This window comes from Echiichthys vipera (assembly GCF_963691815.1).
Source record: "Echiichthys vipera genome assembly, chromosome: 7".
Classification (NCBI taxonomy): domain Eukaryota; kingdom Metazoa; phylum Chordata; class Actinopteri; order Perciformes; family Trachinidae; genus Echiichthys; species Echiichthys vipera.
In genome coordinates this window covers 27,683,403-27,709,068 of record NC_139832.1, presented here as the reverse complement: position 1 = coordinate 27,709,068, position 25,666 = coordinate 27,683,403, and the positions used below count along the sequence as shown (strand labels likewise).

At 40.5% G+C, this 25,666-nt stretch overlaps 1 protein-coding gene across 1 annotated transcript in view; it reads left to right on the top strand.

Moving 5' to 3' along the window:
• Positions 1-18,771, top strand: part of kiaa1549la (KIAA1549-like a) — a gene marked incomplete at its 5' end in the record, with an annotated part of 127,969 nt that extends 109,198 nt beyond the window's left edge. The window contains 10 exons of the mRNA XM_083916496.1: positions 1,499-1,623; positions 2,281-2,501; positions 4,779-4,911; positions 7,267-7,508; positions 7,733-7,898; positions 10,069-10,166; positions 15,704-15,849; positions 15,942-16,096; positions 16,206-16,278; positions 18,666-18,771. Coding sequence (XP_083772622.1) covers positions 1,499-1,623; positions 2,281-2,501; positions 4,779-4,911; positions 7,267-7,508; positions 7,733-7,898; positions 10,069-10,166; positions 15,704-15,849; positions 15,942-16,096; positions 16,206-16,235 — 1,316 coding nt within the window. The 3' untranslated portion in view covers positions 16,236-16,278; positions 18,666-18,771. The remainder of the gene's footprint in view (positions 1-1,498; positions 1,624-2,280; positions 2,502-4,778; positions 4,912-7,266; positions 7,509-7,732; positions 7,899-10,068; positions 10,167-15,703; positions 15,850-15,941; positions 16,097-16,205; positions 16,279-18,665) is intronic.
• Between the last annotated feature and the right edge of the window lie 6,895 nt (positions 18,772-25,666).

Genomic DNA, 25,666 nt, shown 5'->3' with positions numbered 1-25,666 from the left:
GAAGCAGCGAGTTGCAGCCATATGATGTCAGTTGGGCAGTGAGTCACAGTGGTCCCAGTACAACACAACACAACACTGTCCATCTGCTGCTCCCCGCAATTACATACACTTGTGAAGCGTAGAGCTTCATATTGCTGCTGCAGAACCAGACTACAGGCCATACAGACGACAATACACAACACCGGGGAGAACGCAGAAATTATGTTTAGAGAAGAAGAGAAGACTGGTACAGATATTTAAAACTCACACACACATACACACACACACACACACACACACACACACACACATACTGTACATACATATACAAGCTTTCCTACTGGGAGTTGGGTTCTTGTTTGGTTCCTTACATTTATCATTCACTAAGTAACGTTGACAGTTTTTGCTGCAAGTCCCAAAACAATACAGTAGTGAGTTACAATGCTGCAATCCTTCCTCAAAACCTTTTCCCCCCCATTTATTAATAGGAGCCAGGCTTCTTATGTACAGTATATTATCTATATCAATGTTACAAACAGAAAAACCTGAGTCACATTCAAGCAACTCTAATCACCAGCCAAAATCCATGCTCGCTATCAATAAGCTCAATTTGCAGCGAAGCAGAAATACTATACAGTTATATCTGGATTCAGCTTAAATCAAAGCAATGGTCCATCAAAATACTAATGGACAAATATCGCCAAGGAAACAGCATAGGAATAAACTGCAATTGTAGAGCAGTCACATGCTGCTCTTTCCCATGACTCATTAAAGGAATACATTTTAAGGAAATGATAGATGTGAGGATCAATGCCACTCTCCCATTTGTCTCTTCAACACAAGGCTTCAGTCAGCTTAGCTTCGCTTTGCAGGTGTAGTTGAGACTTTAATGAAGGTGGAGTTTGAACACGTGTGTGATCCGAGCAAAGGCACCAGAAGTAGAGGGCAGGAAATAAGGAAGGGAGGATTTGGCATCACAGCTGGTGTTGCAGGATGGTCCATAGTTTCTTGTGGAAATTAAATCAGCAGGTGGATTTCTCATTCCCAAATACCATCGTTTGGCAAACCGCAAACGCACATGGCTTTGCAGTGATATTACATACTTAAAGCAAGTGCTCCAGGGTCAAGAGCACCAGACTCTGCATAAGGAGGCAGGTTGGGATGGTGGATAGGTCATGAGACACCAGGCGTTCACCCAGGAGACTGTGGTTCACGTCCAGTTCATGTGTTCAGGCCCATGTGTCCTGTGTGTTACTGAAGTTTCTTATTACAAATGCACTTATTTTAACCCCACCCACTTGTTTTTCCTCACCCTAACCAAGTGTTTTTGGTGCTTTAACCACGTAATTTGTATGGATGACAATGTTAAAATGTGTTTTCTGTGTTTAAAACAGCGACCGGAGCACTGACAAGTGACGCCAAAGGGTCCTGAAAAAACGTCCTTACATCACAGCTTTCTGGAAGTGCTGTCTCTGTCTGACTCTTGCTAACCTGTTTGTCTTCCTCCTCTTCTTCCCAGACCCGTACGAAGACCATTCAGGCTCTCTGCGTCTCATCACCATTAAACCCATGACTGCCCAGCCAACCTACTCCTACCCGTCCTCTTCATCCCACAGCCAAGACTCTGTGGTCCTCAATGGGGAGGTGAGCCTGCACACACATACATAATGTACACACACCCTCATGGCTTTATCACGCTCAGCTTTGAGGTGAGTTCACAGCACTGACAGTATAGGGCAGAGCAAAAACTAGAACATCAGTCACACAGTCGGTACAGTTGAGCAGCATGTGGTAGCAGTGGTCGTTAATATGGCAGATGTTTTGGTTATGTTTATGCTTGAAAGAGATGGTGCCTCATGTCAGGGGTACTTTACCCCAGGATACTTGGAAAGATTGTTGCGTTCTCAACTAATTTGAATATACAGAAATTGCAATTTAAAAAGGAAGAAATACACATTTTGAGCGAGCTGTAACAGTGTTTAAACTTGTTAGCTAGTGATCAGAGAAGTCTAAATAGTTGATTAGGTTAATATCAGATAAATGGCTGAAATATTTGGCTCTAGTGATGAGGGAGGAAAAAAAGAGAGCCCCCGGGGCCAGTTCGTCTGCAACTGACCCCGTGTGCATTAGCAGAAAATATCATGTTTAGGGTGTGACACATTCTCTGATTATCGAGTTGTAGACACAGTTTATTGTATTATATATTAAAAATGAAAACAGCTCTCACTTGGTTGCCTCTGAACGAAAGAAGCCAGGAAAATATGATTACTTGAATTCAATACTTAAATGGATTGTTTGCAGGCAAACCATGGTGGGCTGAAGCAGAAGTCGGACATCGAGCACTACAGGAACAAACTGCGCCAGAAGGCCCGGAGGAAGGGTTACGGAGAGTTCTCTCTGTCTGAGAACGGCAGCCATGGTTACAGTCACCGTGACACCAGGCACAGTCGGCACGACAATGGGGTCAAAGAGCCAATGACCGCTGAGGAGAAGAGGGCCTCCTTCGCAGGATGCCATAAGAGGTATGGAGTCGACTTTGAGGGGTTCCAGAGACATCAGAAAAAAGTTATTAAATTTGAGTGTAATTAAGGTTGAATATGGAGAATGAGCAGAACACCGACATCTAGTGTCTCAAGATCAAAGTCACAACAACAAAAAATAATTCCAGCAGCCGAGTTGCAAGGTTTGTTGCCCAGTAGCCTACAGGAGACCGGAGTCTGTTTGAGCCTGTTTGAACCCATCCCCTCCTGCAAATCACACCATAAAAACAAGAATTAGAGGAGTTTGACTGACAGTTAGCGTTAGCCATTACAGCTAAGTAAACATGAAAGTGATGTTGGCGATCAAGGAGAAATGTAGCCAATTGGGCGTGTGTTTTAATGCTGTTGAGCTCCTTTATGTCAGTCCGTGGAGTTAATGCTTGGCCTATATTGACTCTCGTTTTTGCCTGTCTCTGGCAGAAATGGGGACTCGAGTTTGAGACTCGGACTCGAGTGGCACTTAAGTTGCACACAAATGTGACTTGAGACTTGACTTGGACTCACCCCCAAAGACTTGAGACTCGACTCGGACTCAAGATTTGAGACTTGTGTACAATTACAATCTATGTACTTTTCGGAGCGTTAACATCAGGAGCAGAAAGTCATTCTCTCCCACATAGATGTGTGAGCGGCGACGCTCCACAGATGACACGGAGAGCAAGTCACCTGCTACTGCTGCTGGGGCGAAGTTAGTTCTAAGTTGGATATTCAACAGACCCCTCCAGTCCCAGTCTATCCAAATATCCAACTTCAAACTAACTTCAGCCCGGTCTGCTGCTGCAGTTTCATTACCTTCTCTCATATTGTTTGGCTTTAATAATGTCACTCAAATATCTACAGCCTGATGTGGCTGCCTCTTAAATATCTTCGAAATCCTCCAATGAGAGCAGGACCTGGAGTTTCAGGTGTGTCTGTAATTAGTTCCAGGTAAAGGGAGCTGCAGACTTCGTTTATTTACAGTAGATTATAAGGTGTCATTAGTTGGGACCTATGTAATTATACAATACGGTTGCATATTTTATTATTTATTAAAACCATAAGAGACTTGATTAGGACTTGCTGCTTCTTCAGAGACTTGAGACATGACTCGGACTTGCAAAACGTGACTTGTGACCATCTCTGGTCTCCGGTCACTCCTGCTGCAGGATTGGCAAACTCCATTTCACCCAGTGCCAGCCTACAGTAGTTGCACCGAACAAAAGAAAACCCTGACAACTGACAGAAAGTCATTGTCAAACATGTCAACATTTTTTTTAAATATTAATTCTAACTAAATATATTGTTTTATGGAAAAGCAATACTTGTATGCTGTACCCCTCAAAATGCCCAATGAGTGTTTTTTTTTTTTAAATAAAGCTTTTACTAAAGATTCTACATATTTAACCTTGAATATTTTAACTTCATTGGCAGTCACTACCCTGCAGATGGTTCAAACAAATCAAGAGAATCAACCAAAATCTCCCCAAATGTTATGACAGTTATGTAGAAATATTTGACAGCCCCAAAATTAAAGGATTACAGTTCACCATCAAAGCTGAGCCCTGTTTTATTATTGAAGCGTATGAAATATTCTATTTCGTTTCAAGTGGAAAACTATTAAATTGCTTAAGGTCTTTTACAACTTTTCCACCAACAATTATAGATCTGCTGTAGATGTGTAGCTGTAGAGCATAGTTGCTAAGCAACACATAAGGAGTGAGGGATGAGTGAGCAGTGAGGGGGGATTTCTGGTCAGCACATTAATATTTTACAGTTCATACATGTCTGTTTTGCTTCTCTTTATCACTAACTGATTTAACACATCTAACCCTGTAAACCGTCCATGAACCATTGTTTGCTGTTCAGGCAAAGATAAGAAACTGTAGCAACAGAAAACCTTTGGATGTCAACTGACACGTGATGTCCGGGATTCAGAGTGTAGAAACACAAACGCATTAAACAACACAAGGCTTTATGTAAAAATGTGAATTTGACCTAATTAATCGCTTTTGCTTGGTTTCCATTTTAATCCTGTGTCACTTGGCTTCTTTCTTATATATTTATTTAAGAATTTGAACAAAATAATGATGAGTTAATCAGCAATCAAGTCAGAGCAAAAACTATTAAGTGAATACAAACAAAACTTTTTTTCCAAAGGTAATTGAGGGTAAATAGAATAAGCTATATATTGTGACATTGGGTAGTAAAAAATAAATGCATTAGCTTTCCTCTGAGTTCTAGGTTTTAACTCTCTCTTATAACTCATGTTCTCTCCATTAGGTACTCACACCCGCGGGAGCCCACTTATTGGAGTCGGCAGTCACTGAGCAGCCCAAGCCCAGTAGAGACGGAGATGGACCTGCTGGTGCTGAGAGAAAGATCCCGGAGGGGCATCCGAAACAACGGCTATGATGTGAGTAACTAGAAAGGCATGGACTTTCCCATAAAGCCAAGTCTTTTTTCAGTGATTTCTAAGCAAATACCTCTATAACCTTTAAGTTCTTACTAGGACCAAGTGAGTAGAGGATCAGAGCGATTTACTATAGGAGATCTTCAGAAAAATATCAAGAGGCAAGCATGCATATCTTTGAAAAAATGTTGAAGCTGGATCCTGTAACAAACTGTAATACAGCAGCTGAGGTCTGACTTCTGACCAGTTGAGTCATGCAGAGCTTCCAAAAAGCTCACATGATAGTTGTGGTAAAGTAAAGCTCTGCCACTTTATCAAACGAATAAAATAATCTCCTGCAAGGATTTTATAACTTTAATCCTTCCTGTCCCTCCTTTACTCCGACTCTGATGCTGTGAGCTCACACCTAGAGGATTAAGAAATCACCTTTCGATGAACTTTATAAGCCTGCAGCAAACAGAAAGATAAAGACAGAGGAAGTAAGACATGATTCCTTCATTTTAAAGACAGCAGAAGATGGAGAAAGGAAGAAAGAATGAGATAAAATGGGGACAGAGTGTGAGTTAAATCTCTTTGTGCTGCTTCTCTGCTGCACCACAGTAACAGCAGCAACCGTGCTACCTACCAGAATGTCAATGACTCTGAATATGATTATAGCCTATTCATGGATTCAGATGGGTTGCTCGATAGTGGTTAATAGCCTCGGATGCACAGAACTGTTTGAAATGACACAAGGAGAACAGAGTGTGTTTGTGCAGTAGCATGTGTGTTTGTGTGTTTTGATACAGCTTGTGTTTGCAGTTTTTGTGGATTATCTACAGGTATGTAATTGGATCCAGCACAACGACAATAATTCAAATGTTGAAACATTAGAAAAATGTAATTGTTTTTGAAAATGTTATCCTCATTTAGGATTTGATGCCATGTTTCAAAACAGTTTGGACAGGGTCATGTTTACCTGTGTGCTGCATCACCTCTTCTTTTAACAACACTCTGTAAGCGTTTGGGAACTGAGGAGACCGACTGCTGTCATTCTGAAGGTGGAATGTTTTCCCATTCTTACTTGATGGGGGATTTCAGCTGCTCAGTTCAGGGTTTCATTTGTCTTATTTTACATTTCATAATGCGCCAAACATCTTCAATGGGTGACAAGTCAGGACTGCAGGAGATCACATTAGCAGCCAGGCTCTTTTACTGCAGAGTCATGCTGTTGTAACACGAGCAGAATGTGGGTTGGCATTGTCCTGCTGAAATAAGCAGGGACGTCCCTAAAAAAGACATTGTAAACTTGGCAGCATGTGTTGCTCAAAACCTGTATATATGGTTCAGCATTAATGGTTCCTTCACAAATCTGCAGGGGACCCATGCCATGTGCACTAATGCAACCCCATCACAGATGCTGAAAAACATTATTGTAAAATTGTTGCACTAATTGCAAGTGCAGTCTTTCACAGAGTGGTGAACCCCTCCCAATCTTAACTTCAGAAAGACTCTTTCTAAACCCAATCATGTTACTAACCTGTTGCCAGTAAGCTTCATTAATTCTGAGATCTTCCATCAGATGTTTTCTTTGAGACTTTCACAACTTTTTCAGTGGTTTTGTTGCCACTGTCACAACTTTTTTGAAATGTGTTGCTGGCATCAAATTCAAAATTCATCATCATCATTTTCAAAAATGTCTCAGTTTCAGAATTTGAAATGTTGAAATATTAAATTAAATATTGTGTTTCAATGTTTTACAAATTATCACATTCTGTTATTATTTACATTTTACACAGTGACCCAACGTTTTTGTAAACAGGGTTGTACTACACTGACCATGGATAAGAACCTCAGACAACCTACTTCAGAAAAGCCAAACTATCCCTTTGATACTCAATTTATCCAAAAATATTTTTAAAAATACACTCAGTATTCAGTACGCCAGTTTATTAGGTACATCTAGCTTAAACTAACACAGTCTAATACAACAGTACTGCAATAATCCTACCTTCATATAGGTTATAATTATAATGTTACTATGTTAATATTACATGATGTTGTAGCTACAGGAGAGCCTGCTTCACAGATGGTATAGGTCTGATGACCTGAAAAGTGTGAGAACATTGGTTAGACTCCCTTTCTTAAAACTTTAAGACCTGTAGAGCATTTTCTATGGCCTTCTGCTTCTGACCGCCTTGATTTTTGTGAGTGCTGCTGTCTATTTTCAGCTTCTCCATGAACTGAAAAGACTTTTGACATCAGTATTCCTCAGGGTTAATCAGTGTGTGCAGAGATGGTGACTGGAACGATCAGATTTCAATACCTTCATCACTTATTAGACAAGTTGATGAATGGCTGAGTGTGTATGCTCTGCAGGCTGAACCAGAACCGTTCGAGGAAACCAACGTGGACCGTCTGATGAGCTCTCTGGGTTACGGAGGTGGATCTACTGGCACCGGGAACGGCAGCTTGGGGGTGAAAGCTCACCGTGGCTCCGACTCCTCCACACTCAGCTCCCAGCCATCCATTGATGAAGTCCGCACGCAGATGCATATGTTGCTAGGCAACGCCTTCAGCCTGGCACCTCCGGACCACGACCCCCCTTCTCCTCCAACCAAGTAAATTTATATTTTTTCACAGAACATTTATTTCTTAGCACATCTGCATGATTTTCTGTATCGTGTGGGAAAGAAAAGTACATCCCACCCCCAGCTGCTGTTCACAAAGTGGAGATTTTCTGAACATGTCTTGATTTTGTACAGTACACCAGAGAAAAACAGAAGAGAGTAGGAGTGAACTTTCGATTCAGCTTTTTGTTTCTGTTCCTGTCTCTCATCAGCAGCCGTCACCACCACCACCACCATGCCCACAGAGCCTACAACCCATCCCACACCAGCCACTACAGTGACGGGGTGACCAGCGCCCCGGGGACCATGAACCATCCCTGTGGAGGCAGGCAGAGGAGTGCAGGCTACGAGGACATGCACCAGTGTAGCCTGCCCAAACCAGTAAGCACTAGAAGGAAGTTCATGGGCCCATTTACCCATATTATATATAATTAAATATGTATATAAAAAATATTGTTTCCTCAATTACCTCAAGTGGTACCATGTCATGCTGATAGTTTTGGTTCTATTAGTCCAGGTGTTTCTGTTTCACACATTACTGCCTCCACCCCAGTACAATGGAGGTGAAGGGAATCTCATTTGTGGTGGTCACATTTCCAACAGTATATAATAGACTCTACTGTCAATGAGCTCTTTTTACCATTTCTTCGGCAGAAAGCAGTTTCAACAGAAACTATTAACAGTGATACCTATGGAGAGAATGGAATAGGATAGGTACGCATATGACATGATGGGATGGGAAATTAAGATTTATTAAAAGAAGAAAATAGGCACAATATATAGCTGTGACAAGTATGCATTTTATCTGATAGACTTAGATGATAAAAGTGAAATTCATTTATTTTCTTGCTGTTTGCCTTGAATAGAATAAAATCCATTCCTACTTTATGGAAATAGATTTGATATGTGAAAAAAGCAGTGATGGGAAAAAGTATTTAGATCCTTTACTAAAGTGAAAGTTTCCTAGTTTACCCGATGTATAGTACTTGGATAGAGCCTGACATCCTTTTGCTATCTCCACTATCAGCCATAGCGTTGCACAAGATGATTGTGATTTTTTAAAGAAATACGGACGAGCCAGAGTTTTTTTTTTTTTCAACCATTATCCCAGAATGATAAGCTAAAGTAGTAGTAACACCACAACATAAAAAGACACTATTATATGTAAATGTATTATTATATTCAAAAGTATGAAGATACTATGAAGATTCACTGATAAACAGCATCAACCAACATTAGCAACAGTCGCAGGTGCAGGTATAACAACACAGGTTTGTTGTGTTAATGAAAACATGGTGGAAGGCTGTGACAGCTCCAATATGAAATGTTTATACTGTTTCATTCCTTTATATTATTATAGTGGCATAACAGTATAAAACAAGTGTTTTCATATTTGCACAAACTGTCACTACATCCTGACATCACTACATGAGACAGACACTCTGTGAAAACCTTCCTCCGCCTCAACCTACTAACCTGACTCATCTCGGAACCATCTGAGAAGCCGTCATTGGAAACTGATTAGGAAAGGGCAGGCGCTTTCAAAACATACATGGCAGGTGATTGGATGAACCGTCTGTAAATCAAACTCTCACCGAAGTCAATCAGTGCGGTTCTCTTCTCTAAATGAAGAAAAACTCTACAGTTCTGATTAAACAGATGCATCAAAGCTAACCTTTAGGAGGCGCCATCATTGTTTTGAAGGAGTGACCGCCCCTTGTGTTGTTGTCACCCTCCGCTCCCCCCTCAACTGCCAGTAGCTACACACTGGATGCTGAATGGTTGGCTCACTTTTGCTCTGAGCACAAACATGTTACTTGGAGCCTGACAAGATGGATTTTGTGTGAAATGTGAACCCACGATTATTGCGTGATTGCGTGTTATCATGAGAATTCAGATGCTGTGCTGCAGGTTACCCTCCTGCTGCTCTGCCTGAATGAAAACAAACAATCAGAGCCGAGGAGTCTCTGACGCAGTGTAAATAACTGCTCTAAACTCTGATCAAACTCTGAAACTAGTCAGCACTGATCAAATAGGAATCAATATGTTTTCACTGTATTGCATATTTCTTGTATAAAGTGTTTTCAGAAACATATTTTAGTGTTCTCTATCGTAAGAAGAGTTTATATACATTTTTTCATACATTAAATTGTTATTGTTGTTAGGGCCATGCACAACATATTTCATAAAAGCAGCATCCTTTCTGCACGTTTGCACACAGACTTGTACAGAGACGTGGGACAGAAAAGCTGCTGTTAGTGATCTCACTGTGTGTGTATTACCAACAGCTGATCAACAGGGGAGAAGCTTTACAGAGATTAAAGAGACTGAGGATTGAACACCCACCAACAAATAATAACAAGCCTTGTGCTGCTTGAATCTGTATTAATCTTGTGTTTTGCTCCGATCAGACAGCCCGCTAATTTTCTAGCCCTCTTTATTTGTCCAGATTTGTTTACTGTTACTTCCACTGCTGTTCTTGGTATTTCGCACTCTATAAAGTCCATATGCTGGTTAAATGTGTCATAATTTAGATTTGTTGCTTCTGCAGGGTTTCCGTTTCACCCAGCTTCCTGATATGGGCATTGGGTCTCCCCCGCCACTGATCCCCTCAAGACCAGGACCACCGCCTGGGACCTCATTACGACGGTACAACACACACTCACACAAACAGAACTACAGACACTTGAATAAGAAAATATATTTAAAATAGTAATAATAGACACAAGGGAACCTCTGTAAAGGACAAGATATCGACTAAATGCTACAGACGTAAATGCTCTACCAGGTAGCCAAACATCCACTGTGCAGCTGAGATTCAAAAGAGGTACTCACATGTGGCATTTCAATAGCAAACAACCATCAACCAGATGTGTTTAACGCTTCACTAGAGAGAAACATAGTTGATGAATAAGGCTTGAACTGCTTGTAGCTAGTCTGCTTTGGTGAATGCGCTGTGGGGAAGTTTCTGTAGGGAAACTGCCGTAGAACCTGGGGCACGACAGACCCCTTCAGGACCCTACATAGACGAGAGGAAGAGAAGAATAGGGAGGACTGCAGAAAACAAGAGCGAAAGAGGACAGGTTGTGACATGGTTAAGGTGTGGTCCTGCTCCCAAAACTCTGCGAGGGAGCAGTTGAAAGTGTTCCTGGATGACTTCTCGGCCAATCAAAGTGTCGGTGCTAATCTCTGTATCAGATCAATATATAACTCAGGAAGAAGAAGGTGAATAAAGATTTTTAAAAAGCCACAGAATATTAATAAAACTGGGAGCTGGAACCGTAACCCATCATCATCACTTTCTAAGCACAGCAGAAGTCTACTTTTGCATATTTTTCACACCATTTTTCAAAACTCTGTTGGATTAAGTGTGTTAAACAAAAGGAAATCATCTGTTCACAGCCGATGGAAATTACTTTTATAATTATGAATCTCTAATGCACCTGTGTGAAACTTCTTTGCCCAATTTTTCATTCAGCAACCAGTCAGGAGTTATTCACCTCTTTATTTAGTTTTGTTGATATTTCTACCCAGAAGTTTCATTTGGTATTTCATTTTTATTTGCGATATTCAGCATTTCTGAGTTTTTAAAGGATGGAACCAAGACTCAAGGTCGACACCTAAAATATGGCTGTAACATTTCAGCCAAAAAGAATGACACGGAAAAATCTGATGCAGTACAATAAGAAATTCTTTATTGGTCCTTTGGTGGAGGAAGAATGCAGTACAAAAACTGTGCTATAATGAATGCCTGAATGTCATGGACACGGACACACAAGAACACACAAGAACACACAAGAATAAAGTGAATAAAGAAAACTTTCTTAGAAGATGTCTTTTTAATTTATACAGTTTTTCAACAGGGCGTTGTAAAAAAGAGTGCAGCAGGGTTTGTTGTCTCAAGTAAAACCCTCTTTAGAGAAAAATTCATGTTGTGATATACTTGTTTACCTTTTTATTTTTAAGTATCAACAAACAGGCATTCAGCACAAGTTGAGGTTGAACCTGTTCATGTTGTCCATTGTGTGATGATTGATTAAAATAATGTATTCATTTGACCACATGTTGATGAAAATATTACATTATTATAATATATTATAGTATGTAATATTATGATATATTTAAATACTTGGTGAGTGTTAGAGCATTTTGTAAACAAATTGTGTCATTTTGGCCTGAGATTTCTCATTTTTATAGTTACTGCTGTGTGGACCAATGTGTTCAAGCAAATGAGTAAAACTGTAATCAGCATCATTTGAGCCGACTGCCTCTCACTTCTCTCTCTCTCAGGCCCACTTGTTAGTCTGCCTGGTATGAACTGAGCAGCTTCTTCATTCGAATGCTGTTGCTGTGTGCACCATGTTGCTGGGCACTTTAGCACTGCAGAGAGTGATTGACTGTTCAGCTGATGTGGATTACATGGAGGGACGTGTTTGCCATCTGGTGGACAAACCCAAAAAAAAACGCTTACAAGTAAACATGCTCCAGCTGCGATGTACCGCAGATTGACAGGAACAAACCCACACCTTGCAGTAAAATGCAGAAATATAATCTAGATATAATACAGGACTTAAAATGTTTGAATCATGTAAGACAGACACGGTTGGTTTTACAATTCTTCAACTATGGTTGTGTGACCATTATTCTTGCAAACAGAAATGTGTTAGTTAATAATTGAGCTTTTCATACATCAGTTCCTCTGTTCCCTCAGGGAGGAAGAGTGCAGCATTTTAATTTCTCTTTAGTATGCACTGTGTGGCATTAGCGAGCAGAGTGCATTATGGTCCCGAGCCCTGGCGATGGCATCATCTGTCCTCCGGTCTCCTGCTGTAGTGTAACATGTACAGCGGTTAGTATTTAAACCGTGCAGATGCTGCTGCTGCAATGTCACAAAAAGGACAATGACAAAACGTGTAACACTGAAAATGGAAAAGTGTGGTCTACACAGAGAGCAATAACAAGCTGGAACACAGACACTGCTTAGAGTTTTCAGATGGTGAGGCCATGGCACAACAGACCTCTTCAGGACCCCAAATAGAGGAGAGGAAGAGAACAATAGGGAGGGCTGCAGAAAACAAGAGCGGAAGAGGACAGGTTGTGACATGGTTAAGGTGTGGTCTTAAGTAAATCTGTGTCATCGGATTTTGAAATAAAAAAGCTATTGGATTTCTAGCACTGGATATTTATGCATTGAAAATGAGTTCAGCTCTTCATTTTTCAGTGTTCACAAATTCAAGGTTGAACAATTCAAGGTTAAGAAGCAAAACACAATGTTATAAATTCAAAGTGAGATAATTCAAAGTTAAAAATTTCATCAGGCCAAATTCAGCTGCAAAATTCAGAGTTGACATTGAAAAATACACTGAAAAATTAAGAGTTGAATTCACAGTACTTTCTGATTCATATTTTCAATGCATAAATATTCAGAAATTCAAAAGCTTTTTTATTTCAAAATAAGATGCCACAGATTTACTTCCACACCTGAAACTCTGCCAGGCAGCAGTTGAAAGTGTTCCTGGATGACTTCTCGTCCAATCAAAGTGTCGGTGCTAATCTCTGTATCAGATCATTTTATAATTCAGGAAGAAGAAGGTGAATAAAGATTTTTAAAAAGCCACAGAATATTAATGAAACTGGGAGCTGGAACCGTAACCCATCATCATCACTTTCTAAGCACAGCAGAAGTCTACTTTTGCATATTTTTCACACCATTTTTCAAAACTCTGCTGGATTAAGTGTGTTAAACAAAAGGAAATCATCTGTTCACAGCCGATGGAAATTACTTTTATAATTATGAATCTCTAATGCACCTGTGTGGAACTTCTTTGCCCAATTTTTCATTCAGCAACCAGTCAGGAGTTATTCACCTCTTTATTTAGTTTTGTTGATATTTCTACCCAGAAGTTTCATTTGGTATTTTATTTTATTTGCAACAATGATATGGAAAAATCTGATGCAGTACAATAAGAAATGCTTTATTGGTCCTTTGGTGGAGAAAAATCTACGCAGTGTTTGTGAGTGTACTGCATGTACACTCACAAACACTGCGTAGAGTTTTTAGATGGTGAGGTCATGAGTCATAAGTACCCAAAATGTCCAGATATTTCAACCAGACTGCAAAAAGAAAGTCTAAAAAATGTTTTCATTATTTTCTTATTGTATCATTAGTTATGTTTTCTGCGATTTTCTCTCAACATGAAGGTTGAGTTGCAAGTGTAAGACCTTCAAATGATGATGATCAGATCAAGTCTGAAATCTTTTTGCATCTGAGAAGCTCCATTGGAATGCAAGAAAAAATGTCACACTTGAACTTAAATATTGCATCCTGTTTTTATTTTTGTTGGTCTAAAAGTGGACAGTTTTAAATATATCAAGTCTAATACTGGAATCGGCATATCAAATGCCTACCATGATTTTTCTACCAATTGTAGAGCATAAACTTACTTCATTACATCCTTTAATTCCCTGAAATTTAGATGAAAATGCAGATTTAAGTTCGCAAGCAAGCATTTTACCTGCCTTTTCGCCATTTTCATATTTGTACAACACAAAATCCAACTCTTCATGTCTCATTGCTTGTGCCTCCACCCATGCCAAAATCAGTTCCTATTGTAGAACATAATTATTTGCATTTCCCATATAGTTCAGCTCTAGATTTTTAAGTTTGGATAACTACTGCATTCAATCTTACCTCCATGCCTTGAAGTGTAAGTCCGGCGTAAAAATCATTCCTCATCTTTTTCGGCACTTACATACATCAAATAAGCCATTGAGACAGTTTTTTCATGTACAAACTATTAACGAAGATATCCCGGAGAGTCGCTAACAGCCGGATGTGGCTAACATGATTAGCTCAGGGCAGTACGGCATTAAAACTTTATTTTTTTGGTGCTTTGTTTTGGCAGTGTACCTATGTTCCCCGCTTTGTATGTGACTGGGGAACATCGGACCTTTTAATATTATTATTATAGGATAATTTTTCTACAATCAGTGCCAAATTCCCCGGCAAATAGTCTTATGTAGACCCTAACACTACTCCCTAACCGTAACCCATAACCCTAACAAAATGCTAAATTAAATCGGACCCACGGAATATATGGACTCTTCATTTTATGTGTAGGGACTCTTCTCATGCTACAGCAGAGGTTTGCTGTTATTTTGAGCAGTATTAGTGGTTAAAAAAGCCGTTTTAATGCCGGAACCGTACTGTCCTGAGCTAATAACTGTTAGCCACCTCCAGCTGTTAGCGACTCTGCGGGATATCTGTTAATAGTTTGTACATGAAAAAACTGTCTCAAAGGCTTATTTTTAAAGACTCCCCTGTCTTGATAGGGGTACCTGGATTCATATTCAGTTCAATATTTTGCTGTACCTAGATACTGATAGGTGAAAACAAATTGGTTATCCTTTACCAGAGAATTATTAAAGCTTCATTGCTTGATTTTCTATTCTATTTTAACCTCTCTGTGTTGTCGTCACCCTCCACTCCATGCAGTAGCTCCTCACAGGACGCTGATTGAGCAGCTCATTTTTGAACAGAAAAAAATGCATTACTTGGAGCCTGACAGGACGAATTTTCGTGTGATATGTCAGGCTATCCTTATTCACTGTTCGTAAATATAACTATGAAAACTAATGCACTATAATTTGTGTGAATTCCGTGAATCCAAAGCAGAGACGCACCTGATAATCATGGTTGGCTCAGGTGTTGTGTAGCAAGAATTATAGATATGGTGCAAATCCTGCTCTGTCTGATCAGGGCAGTATGTTATGCAGCAGAGTCTGTAACAGACCTTGGCTAGAATATTTTCAATATAACTAGTCAGTACTTGGTGTGTAATTTAAAAAACCAAACATGACTAATATGTGGATGGACTCTGTGTGTGTGTCTGTGTGCTTGTTCTGTTCTGACTGTATTGTATCAACCAACTTCATTTTGACATTTCAAATTTGCATTACACTTCAACAGACACCTAATAGCAACAGAAATGTAGAAAGATTTCCTCCTCACTTGAAATGTAAGAAATAATTTTCAATAGATCATAATCATAGATCTAAATCATAGTTGACCTCCTCTCTTCTACGTGGAGCTTTAGTTTTATGCTGCTGTATTCAATAGCTGCTGTAGAATTGTCGTATGATTACCGTATATGAGGTTTACATCAGTCCCTCCTCTCCACTGACAGTTCCACCCCTGATGTTAGTCTGAAGCCCCGTGTGTCAGAGGCCTCGGACCTGCAGGCCCAGCAGCACAACGGCGCCCCGTACCTGCCGCTGTCCAGGACCCCCTTCCCTGCTGTAACTGTCGACCAGTCCATCACCACCTACTCAGGTACGACAGAGTGGTGGCGTTGAAATGCAGACAGTAGCTATGATGATGAGTCAAGTTCAGTCGTTGGCTAAATCCATCTTTGCACCTCACAGGAAACCCAATAACAGCAGTCTACGCTATATCTGCCAACCGCCCGGGATACTCAGACTACTTCGTCATGTCACCACCGTCCTCATACCGCAGCCCGTCCTGGATGTCCTACCCACCCGAGCCAGAAGACCTGCCGCGTCAGTGGAACGACACACCGGTGAGACACACACAGCTCCTGTATATAGTTTGATACATGACAGGCTGCAGACACTTTCTGGACCAGTATTTTTCCAGTGTGTAAAGTAGTTCTTCTCTTCTCCCCGCAGAACTCACGTCATCTTGAAACCATCTGCTGAATTCATCAGCCTGTGACACTGAGTGGAAACGGCTGATAGCTTGGTGGGTCATACCGTCGCAGCACTGCTGTGTTCTGTTTCCATGCTTTTAGTGAGAGGAGCATTTGTTTATATGTATTTCAAATATATTTATACTTCAGCAACGTTAGATTATTTAGATATTAGATGTTAAGATGTTAGATTTAAAGGAAATATATAGAGCGACCTGTCTTATCAGCCTCTACTAGGGTGGAACAACGAAGAGTGCTCTATTTCAATTACTGAAACAAATTAGTTTAATCCTTCATATCATTTAGGATTCAGACTGGGTTATCGGCTAGATATCTCCACATGCAGAAAGTGACAAATGGAAACTAACACTTTACTTACATTGTGAAGAAGTTTCTGAATTTTTTAGTGTCCTCTCACTCTTTAAAAAAAAAAACAGCAGAATTTTAACCTGCACAATGATATACTTGATATACTAAGTTTATGACCACACCTAAGTTTCTGGCTTGGTTTGTGGTTTTTAGCATTGCTGTTGACCGTTGATCATTCTTCCTTAGCTCCTAAAACTATTATTTCAGTTTTTTCTTTGTTTAATTGGGAAAATTCTGCTCCATCCAACCGTTGATTTGCTCGATGCATCTACCCAGTGCTTGTATTTGACCATAGTCGCCTGGTGATATAGTTATGTAGATTTGTGTGTCGTCTGCGTAGCTTATGGTAACATATGTTGTTGTTTTTCATGATCTGAGCCAGTGGAAGCATGTAGATATTAAACAGAAGAGGCCCCAAAATGGAGCTTTTGGGAGTTCTGCTCTCAGATGTGTATTTACCTATAGACACAAAGTAGTCCCTGTCCTTCAAGTAGGATTTATACCTTTTCAATACTGTGCCAGTTTTTCATCCTACAGCTCTGTGGTCGTGCATGTAGAGGGCTAAGGGTAAGGGCAGGGCCATACTACCTCATATCTAAGATGGTCAAAAGGAACTGATAACACCCATTCAGTCAGCTCTAAAAGAATTAGCTTTGCAAATGATTAATGAGGAAGCAGTTTGTTGTTTTTAATGAGTGACACTAAATGTGCACAAGAAAACTCCACAGAGCAACTTTAACAATCCAAAATCATGTAAATCTTTTAACATATTACTTAAAGTTGAAATCGGCAACATTTTTTTGATCATATTCACTGAAACCGACACTATGCTCTGATAGAACAACATAAATCAACCGGGTTTAGGAAAAAACGCACCTCTACATGCACATAGAGCTTGTTGTTTGTTTTGCAAAAATTCACAGGAATCAGGTGCACACGCACTGAGGAGCACTCGAAGGGAGGAAGCAGAGGAGCTCGGTGGTAATAGGGGAGGGGCGTGAGAGTTGTAAACATTAGAAATTTGACTGTGTCAACTCGATCAGCCAGACTTGCCGACTGCAGATTTAAAATCAGCCTGGTAATATGTATTCAGTTAAACATGACCTGTGTTTAGATAGCAGATGAGCCTTCATCTGCTGCAGTGCTGCTCAGAGGAATGCAACACCTGCACGGAAAACTTTTGAAAAGTATTAAAGTTAATGTTGTATTAGAAGTACTGAACAGTGTATTACACACGGCAGCAGCCCTTAAATTGAATTAAAATACATAAATAGTGAAGAAGAAGAAGAAGAAGTACTTTATACTTCTTTCTTCTTTTTTTTAATGTTTACACCCTGTTGTTGTTACTCATTACGCACACATAAGCTCGAAATACACACACATGCACACACAGGACCTACAGTTCAGTAAAGACGTGCATTGATGGAGAGATGGGGGCTGCCACATAGTCATAGCATTTAGTGGTTTGGTGCCTTGCTCAAGAGTACAGCAGCAGTGCCCCGGAGGTGAACTTTAATTTCTCCAGCCACCAGTCCACATTGGGCCCATGTGGGACTCTAACCAGCCACCCTCCCCTTGGTTCTGAAGCCAAGCTCTCTGACCTGAGAAGGAATAACTAACAAATATGATTTAAATTAAAAGACCAAAGTCAAGAGCACAACACACAAAAACAGGTCATCAGGGAATTAAAGAGCATCTAGGACTAATTTTGAGATCCACCACATCATTAAGTGGCGGTCACACCACAAAGTGACATTTGCTCGTGCACACAAATAAGGTGGAGCTGGAAGATTAATGATTTAAAGACTACTTGCAGGGCTAATCACTAACAATATCTCTCTATATTATTTCCCCTGTGCTGTTAAGCCATCCCTGGTATTTTGCGCAATAAAAATTTATTCAGCTAATAAGATATGATAGCTTTCTGAATCAGAGTTTAGCGCTGGCAAGACATCTTACTGTTGGTCAACAGGCAATTGAATCAGAATCTGACACAGAAATAGTGGCTGCTAAGTGAAAACTCAGTCGGGCAGATCATTCGTTTATATGTGCTCGATGTGTTTTTCTCCAGGTGTCTCTTTGGATGGGCAGAGGACTCGCCCTCACACTGAAAACTCTCTGGAGCTTTCGCAACCCTCCGTCACTTGGTCCTGGCCTTCCTCCTGTCTGATTCATCCATCACCCTCTCTCCACTGGGCTGGCCTTCATCCGTCCTATCTCAGCCCGCTTCATCTGCAGCTCAAAGTGTTTCTCATCCTCCAGAACTTCTCTGCCCCATAAGCCACTGCACCTGGTCAAAGCTCCTGCTTCAATCTCCTCCCCAGTTCAAAACTTTCAGCCATAATTCCCTCACTTTCCTTATTCTCTCTGCTCCCTGAGCCCCTGGCCTCACTGGCCCTTACCGGCCCCCTAGTCACTATCTCTATGTAGACTGCCTCCTCTGTGGTGACCACCATTATACAGCGAGAGGCTCCTCACACTGCTGAACTGAACTGAGCTGCACTGTGTGAAGCTGTACTGTGCTTCCCTGCGTAATAACACATGTATGTACAGTGTGGATGAACAAGGTGAGTACAGTACAGTGTGACATGCAGGGCGACCTTTCAACTCTGCCCCAGCAATCATCGTACAGTAGCTGCCATCCGCCAAGCACATGATGGCACACAGCGCTGCGCTGTCAGCGGTAGTGCCCCAGCCGTGGCCACTAGTCTACTCCTCCTCTGAACTGGACTGGACTGGACTGGACCATCCTGGACTTGCCTCTAATTTCCATCCATGAAGCCAGGAAAGCTGGACTGACTTAAAACTGTGCTTTTTTTTTTGGATGAATCCAAATTCCTACTGTATGTAATCATTCTACAGCTGGTTAATATGTGTATTTTAAACTTAAGTGAGAAAAAATCTATGGAAAAGGGAAAAAAAATCTTGTCTTGAGCTGTCTCAATTTCAGTTTTTGGATATTTGTGTGCTTTTGTCTTTTACTTTTGTGCATTGATTATTATCAATGGATTACTGTTAAAAAAAGACATAGTGAGTGTTTCTCTTTCACTCACCTTATCTCAAGGCAAAAAAAATATATTACATTCTACAAAACAGAGAAATCGGCGGCTTAGTTGTCTGTGGTAATGATGGCATTTCTGTACTTTTAAAAATAATTCCTTCATTTACTTTTTTCCTTCATCAGATTGCGTAATGAAGACAAGAATTAATCACTATGTTCTGTCCATCATCTGATTATGACGTTTTTGTCCGCTAATCATCAGTCAGACCTGGATCAACTCTTCTAATTGAAATCCTACTCACATGCAGTGCTGTGTCTTGTAGCTTTGCAATTTGACTCCTCGCAAAATGCAAAAGTTAAAAATAGACGTTATTTATTATATGATGACTTGGATTTGAACTGATTTCAATTGTGGATTGACTTAGGTCTGTTGCAATTCTGTGAACACATCAGTATTCTTAGAAAAAGCAGTTATTTTACTGTATTCTACTGTATAAGGGAATGTGACTTTTGGTTATTTTGGTCGTGATAGAGGGGGAGGAATACTTGCTCACTGAGCTAAGGTGTAGTACTGTTCAAGAGACTTGCCGGGCTTAGCTGAGCCGCATATGTAACGATTAAATGTATTACTGTATATAGCAGATGATTTAACAAAGAGATTTATGCAAGTACTGTGGGAGGAATACTGTTGGACATACTCCTGACGCCATTTTTCTTTCTCGTGTTTCCATTGCGAATGGAAGGGTGAAGGATGCACACATTTCAGTTTCATCTGGATTATTGTTTTTCAAAGTATTACTAACAGAAAATATTACATAATACATATTACTAAAGGAACTGATGGAGTGTTTAGAGGGACAAAAGACAGATCGTACCCTGCATTAACAGGATTCTTTGTGTTTGGACAAAACTAATATAGCCATAATAGTTGAAATAATGCAATTTTTTTAGTACAAAGAATGTCAGATTCTAAATTATATTTACCCTCATTTTTCTGAGGAGGTCTGGAAATCTGTGAACACACAGTACGTACTGTAGGGCTCCTCATCATTTAGATGGTACTAAAGGAGATTATAGCCATATGTTAACTTCACCAAGTGGACATAAAACAGCTAAGGCATATAGAGTTGTGTTAAATGTGGCAAATGATACCAAATGAGAGTATATTAGATAGGAAATGATGAGGCAGGGAATAGAGAGATAGTTTACATAAAAATGTAAAGATAGGTTAGTAGGTTATAGTTTAATATGAAATAAGCACCTTTATAAAGAGCCCAAACATTCAAAGGAGCAAAATCAGTGTAAACAAATTAGCATGACAAATTATCAAAATATCTAAAGAATCTACAAACCAATTTCAGATTTCTTTCAACTTACCCTGAAACTGTAAATGCATAATCTTTACCTTTTTCAGGTAAACAATACAAGTCTTTGGATCCCTATACTGGGCTGTAGCTACCAGTAACCACACACAGCACATGTGCACAGTATTGTGGCACTGGAGGGTTTGAATGACCTGAGGAGGAATATAGAAAATACAATTAAACACAATTCTTAAATGTGACTGGTTTAGGCCAAAAACAAACATGCCAGCTTTGAAACGGCATTTAGCTCATTGATCTGGTTACGGGGGATAACATTTACAGAGAATCTATTTTGACCGTTACATTGATATAGGAAACATGGATGGTTCGGAGGCTAGTCAAAAATTTCTTAAGGGGGGGGGTTTGTATATTTGACTTCAGTATTTCTACAATCCTGGCTACGGCCCTGCCTCTAGAATTATAACTTGAATAATGCTGAACATTAACATATATAGAATATATCTACAGCCTGTATCTAGAAAGTGACACAGATAAGAAGTCTTCTTTTCCAGTTCAGACATTGTTTAAAATCCCTCCCCTTTCTAAATCTAGGCCTGAGCATGAGAAATATTAGATCTGGGTATTTAGGGAAAAGAAAGCAAAGGTATGAGATGACAGTACTGGAGCATTATGAGCGCACATTGTCGCCGTTTTGATTCACCATCACTACAAATCTGCAGCAGCCATCATAAATTTAAATAATCTATACATTCAAATGTATAAAGCCATGTATGGAAAAGACAACGAGTTTACATGTCTCATGTTAATCATTTATTTGACTCCATGTTGAAGAGAGAGGTGGGTGTGTTGGTTTTTAAGCAGTCATTTAAAGACGGAGACTTGATGCTATGCTGTAAGTTGATGTGCAATGTTTGTGCTTTACACGGGTAGTGGCGAGATGCTTTTATTGAGGACGGACTCTGGTAAGGACTGACATTCAGTAGTTTCTTTCTGCCGTTTGAGCCACGTCATGATGCTGTGACATCATGGCGCCGCTGATGATGTCACGCTGTTGTCACTCGGGTGTTGATGAGGTCACAGTGACGACAACAATGAATGCTGTTGGATGTAGTTATGCAGAAAACTTTTTGGTGAATTTAAACAATAAAGACAAATCACAAATAATGGCTCCTGTTGTTTTTCTTTGTCATTGACTCTTTTCAGAATACATTTGTGCTACAACACATAGTACCTTGTTGATATTTGGTTAAGGGTGTGGCGGTTAGCACTGTCGCCTCACAGCAAGAGGGTCCCTGGTTTGAATCAGGGTCTGGGGCCCTTCTGTGTGGAGTTTGTGTGTTCTCCCTTGTCTGCGTGGGTTTTCTCCGGGTTCACTGGCTTCCTCCCACAATCCAAAGACATGCACGTGTAAGGTTCATGGATGACTCTAAATTGCCCGTAGGTGTAAATCTCTGTTTGTCTCTATGTGCCCTGCGATAGACTGGCGTCCTGTCCAGGGTGTACCCCGCCTCACGCCAGATGTTAGCTTGGATCAGCCCCAGCCCCCCGTGACCCCGTTAGGGACAAGCGATTGACATAAGAAGCACTTATGAACTGCTGTGAATGTACAGCATACAGTAGATCCCCGTCTTATGACCACTAGATGGAGGCAGACACACACACACACACACACACACAGTACAGGCCTTATCTTCAGCTCTCTCCACCTTCTGAAAATTCTTATAACAAGTGATCAAAAGTATTTGCCTGTTCATATTTCTTTCTCAAATTTTCTATCTTGTTTGTGCTGACAGCCACATATAAAAGATGGTGAATACATTCAATTTTTAGGTGAGGCCGTTGCATAATGAATAATACATGTTTGGAGACTCATTTCGGTCCCTGGGATGAAAGCTGAGCTGCTGTAACAGCCTGCTGATGTGACCTTGACTCATCAAATGCAAGCAAACTGTTGGTCAACAGGAGGTCCTTGTCCATGGTGAGTCAAGTAAATTACAACAGACATTAATCACAGTAATGCCAACCTTGCTTTTTACACCTCTGAATGGTAAAGGAATCTTAATATTCAATTCAATTCAAGAAATTTTATTTGTCCCCGAGGGGCAATTCAAGGGCACGTTGGGTAGTCGTATACACACGAAACAGAACAAAACAAAGATAACAACAACAACAGAAAAAAGGTATTTTTAAAAGTGCAAAAAGAGGCAAACAACTGTACAGAATAAATGAAATGGTGCCAGCATCAGTTCAAAATAATAAAAATAAAAGATAGTTTAAGGTGCAGGTATGTACAATAAAAAAGTGATAGGCGCGTTGTGGGTAAAAAGCGAGTAATGAGCCGGGTGAGCTGGATGGTTGAGGGTGCAGGGGGGGTTGGGAGTTGAGCAGCTGAAAAGCCTTGGGGACAATGGTTGCCCTTCTCCTCTGTGTCCTGCAGTCACTCAAACGCAGGGAACAGAGCGTGTGAGGGGTTCTGTACAATTCTGCTCGCTGTCCTCAGAGTTAGCTGCTCCCACACTGTAGAGAGTGCTCTGACAGAGAGTCCTATACGTTTGCACTTGGACTGTGGCCTGCAAAAGCCTTCTGTTTTTAGGCTGATGGAGTGGAATCTGCAGGTTGTGGAGAAACTCATGACACTTTTGATCAATGAGTAGTAGAAGAAGATGAGAATGTCCTTTTCGACTCCAAATGAGTTGAGCTTCCTCAGGAGATCCTGAGAATATTGGAGGATATGGTTCCTTACAGAGTGACATTTTCCCTGAAATTGAATAGAAATTGAAGGGAAAATAAAGGGAAAAGAATGCCTCATGACTGAGTTGCACTAGCTATTTGTAAATCCTAATTCTAAGTTCTCAGTGAATAGTTTTAATTTAAGGATGTCTTTAATTGGGTGTTTTTTTTTTTGGGGGGGGGGGGTAATTGGCTTTGGGCACAGTTCGAACTACTGCAATGTCTGAGTAAACTGCTTGGAAACATGAGTTGCGCTGTCCAATCGAAAGCAACCTAGTTTGTAAACAGGAAGTTGCTTCACCGTCACATACCATCTTCATTTTCAAGTGATTAAATATACCTGCCAATCCTTTTAAAAGAACCATGGTTCTCTGAGTGAAGAGACTTTCCGGCTCTTAAACTGCTCAGAGGCGGTTTTGATCAAACTGTCAGTCATTCCACACCAACACAGGTGCTTTATAAAGTTTATTTTTCACACATGCAACATAAAACCTGAGATTCTTCGACGTGTTCCCTTTCATTTAGAGTCATGTTTCAGAAACCTTATGAATGTAAGTCTTATGTAAGACTTATATGCTCCTAACCAACCAAATATCTGGCTATATAACCTCTATATCAACGTATTCTCATCCACAGGTTCATAAGACATCTTTGTTATGCACAAATATGATATCTTAAGAAATATGACATTCTATTTAACATACACAGAACTGCGACTGGAAGTGGACCGCAACAGCCACATTTACGAAACAAAAGTAGTTGGATAGGTTTAGGCAACAAAAGGTGACAGTTAGGGTTAGGCGTCAAAATGACGCTCACAAGACAAAAGACCCAAGACAGGACACCTCTCACCATGGTGTGACAGTAAGTACTTTTTTTTGCCACTTGGGGGCAGAGCAACAAGCTAAAACGCAACATTAACATATCACTACCATATAAAGTTAATGTGGTGAGAGTGTTTGCAAAAACAATGGCAGTAGACACAATCACATCAATCAATCAACCAATCAATCAACCAACCAATCAATCAATCAATCAATCAATTATCATTGATTCATCCCAGAGGGGAAATTATTTTATAAAAGAGGGTATGAAGGGGGTACATCACCTGAGGGTGGGGGGTTGGGGGGGATAAAAAAGGACTCCCCACACTGCGCTCCTGTGGGAGGCACAGTGCGGGACTTGGAAAAAACAAAACAGCACATATAACAGAAAACTTGAAACAGTTTGCATACTGGGTGAGGGAAAAAGGTCAGCAAGGTTTCCCACGCAGACAGGCAGCCCGCCAGCCCGCCAGCCCCCCAGCCCGCCACACAGGCACACCTGCTGAACACGCCTGTTGCCTAACATTAGCATTCAATTGTTTCTGACAATCTGTCAAATTTACTCTAGTTTTACTCGCTCTGCTTCAGTCTCCACCATCCTAAGGAAATACTCTTTAGCTGCTAAATGCTCCACTATGTTCAGCAGCTAGTCGGTATCATTTTGTAAAATGGTAAATTTCAGCTATGCCAGGAAATGAGTTTCACGGGTTTGTGGACCAGACAACGGTTGAAAGACGTTTTGAATAGTTGCTAATTATCTGTGGGTTTGTCACTACACCTTTTACATTACGCATTGTGATTTCAACCATTGTTAAGAGGAAAAAATGAATTAGCGCCGCTTTAAATCAATCTTTTCAAATGTGTTCTATTCTTTTCTCATGCGGGGATCAAAGAACTCATTTGGAAAATGAAGCTCAACATGATGTGAAGGCTTTTGGAAAGCACTGAACAGCCTGCCTTTGTGATTGCTCAGGTGCCTTGTGTTTGTGATATTCTTCATCCTCCTGTCTTGGCTTTGGTCAGCTTGTCTCTCCAGTGCTAATCCCTGGTGTTCTCATGCGAGAGGCTGATGTTATACTCAGCTAAAACCTGACAGATACCGCCCAGAACAGCATCTTTTGGACAATAGTTTTTTTCCCAGCAGTGTATGTGTGTGTGTGTGTGTGTGTGTGTGTGTGTGTGTGTGTCCTAT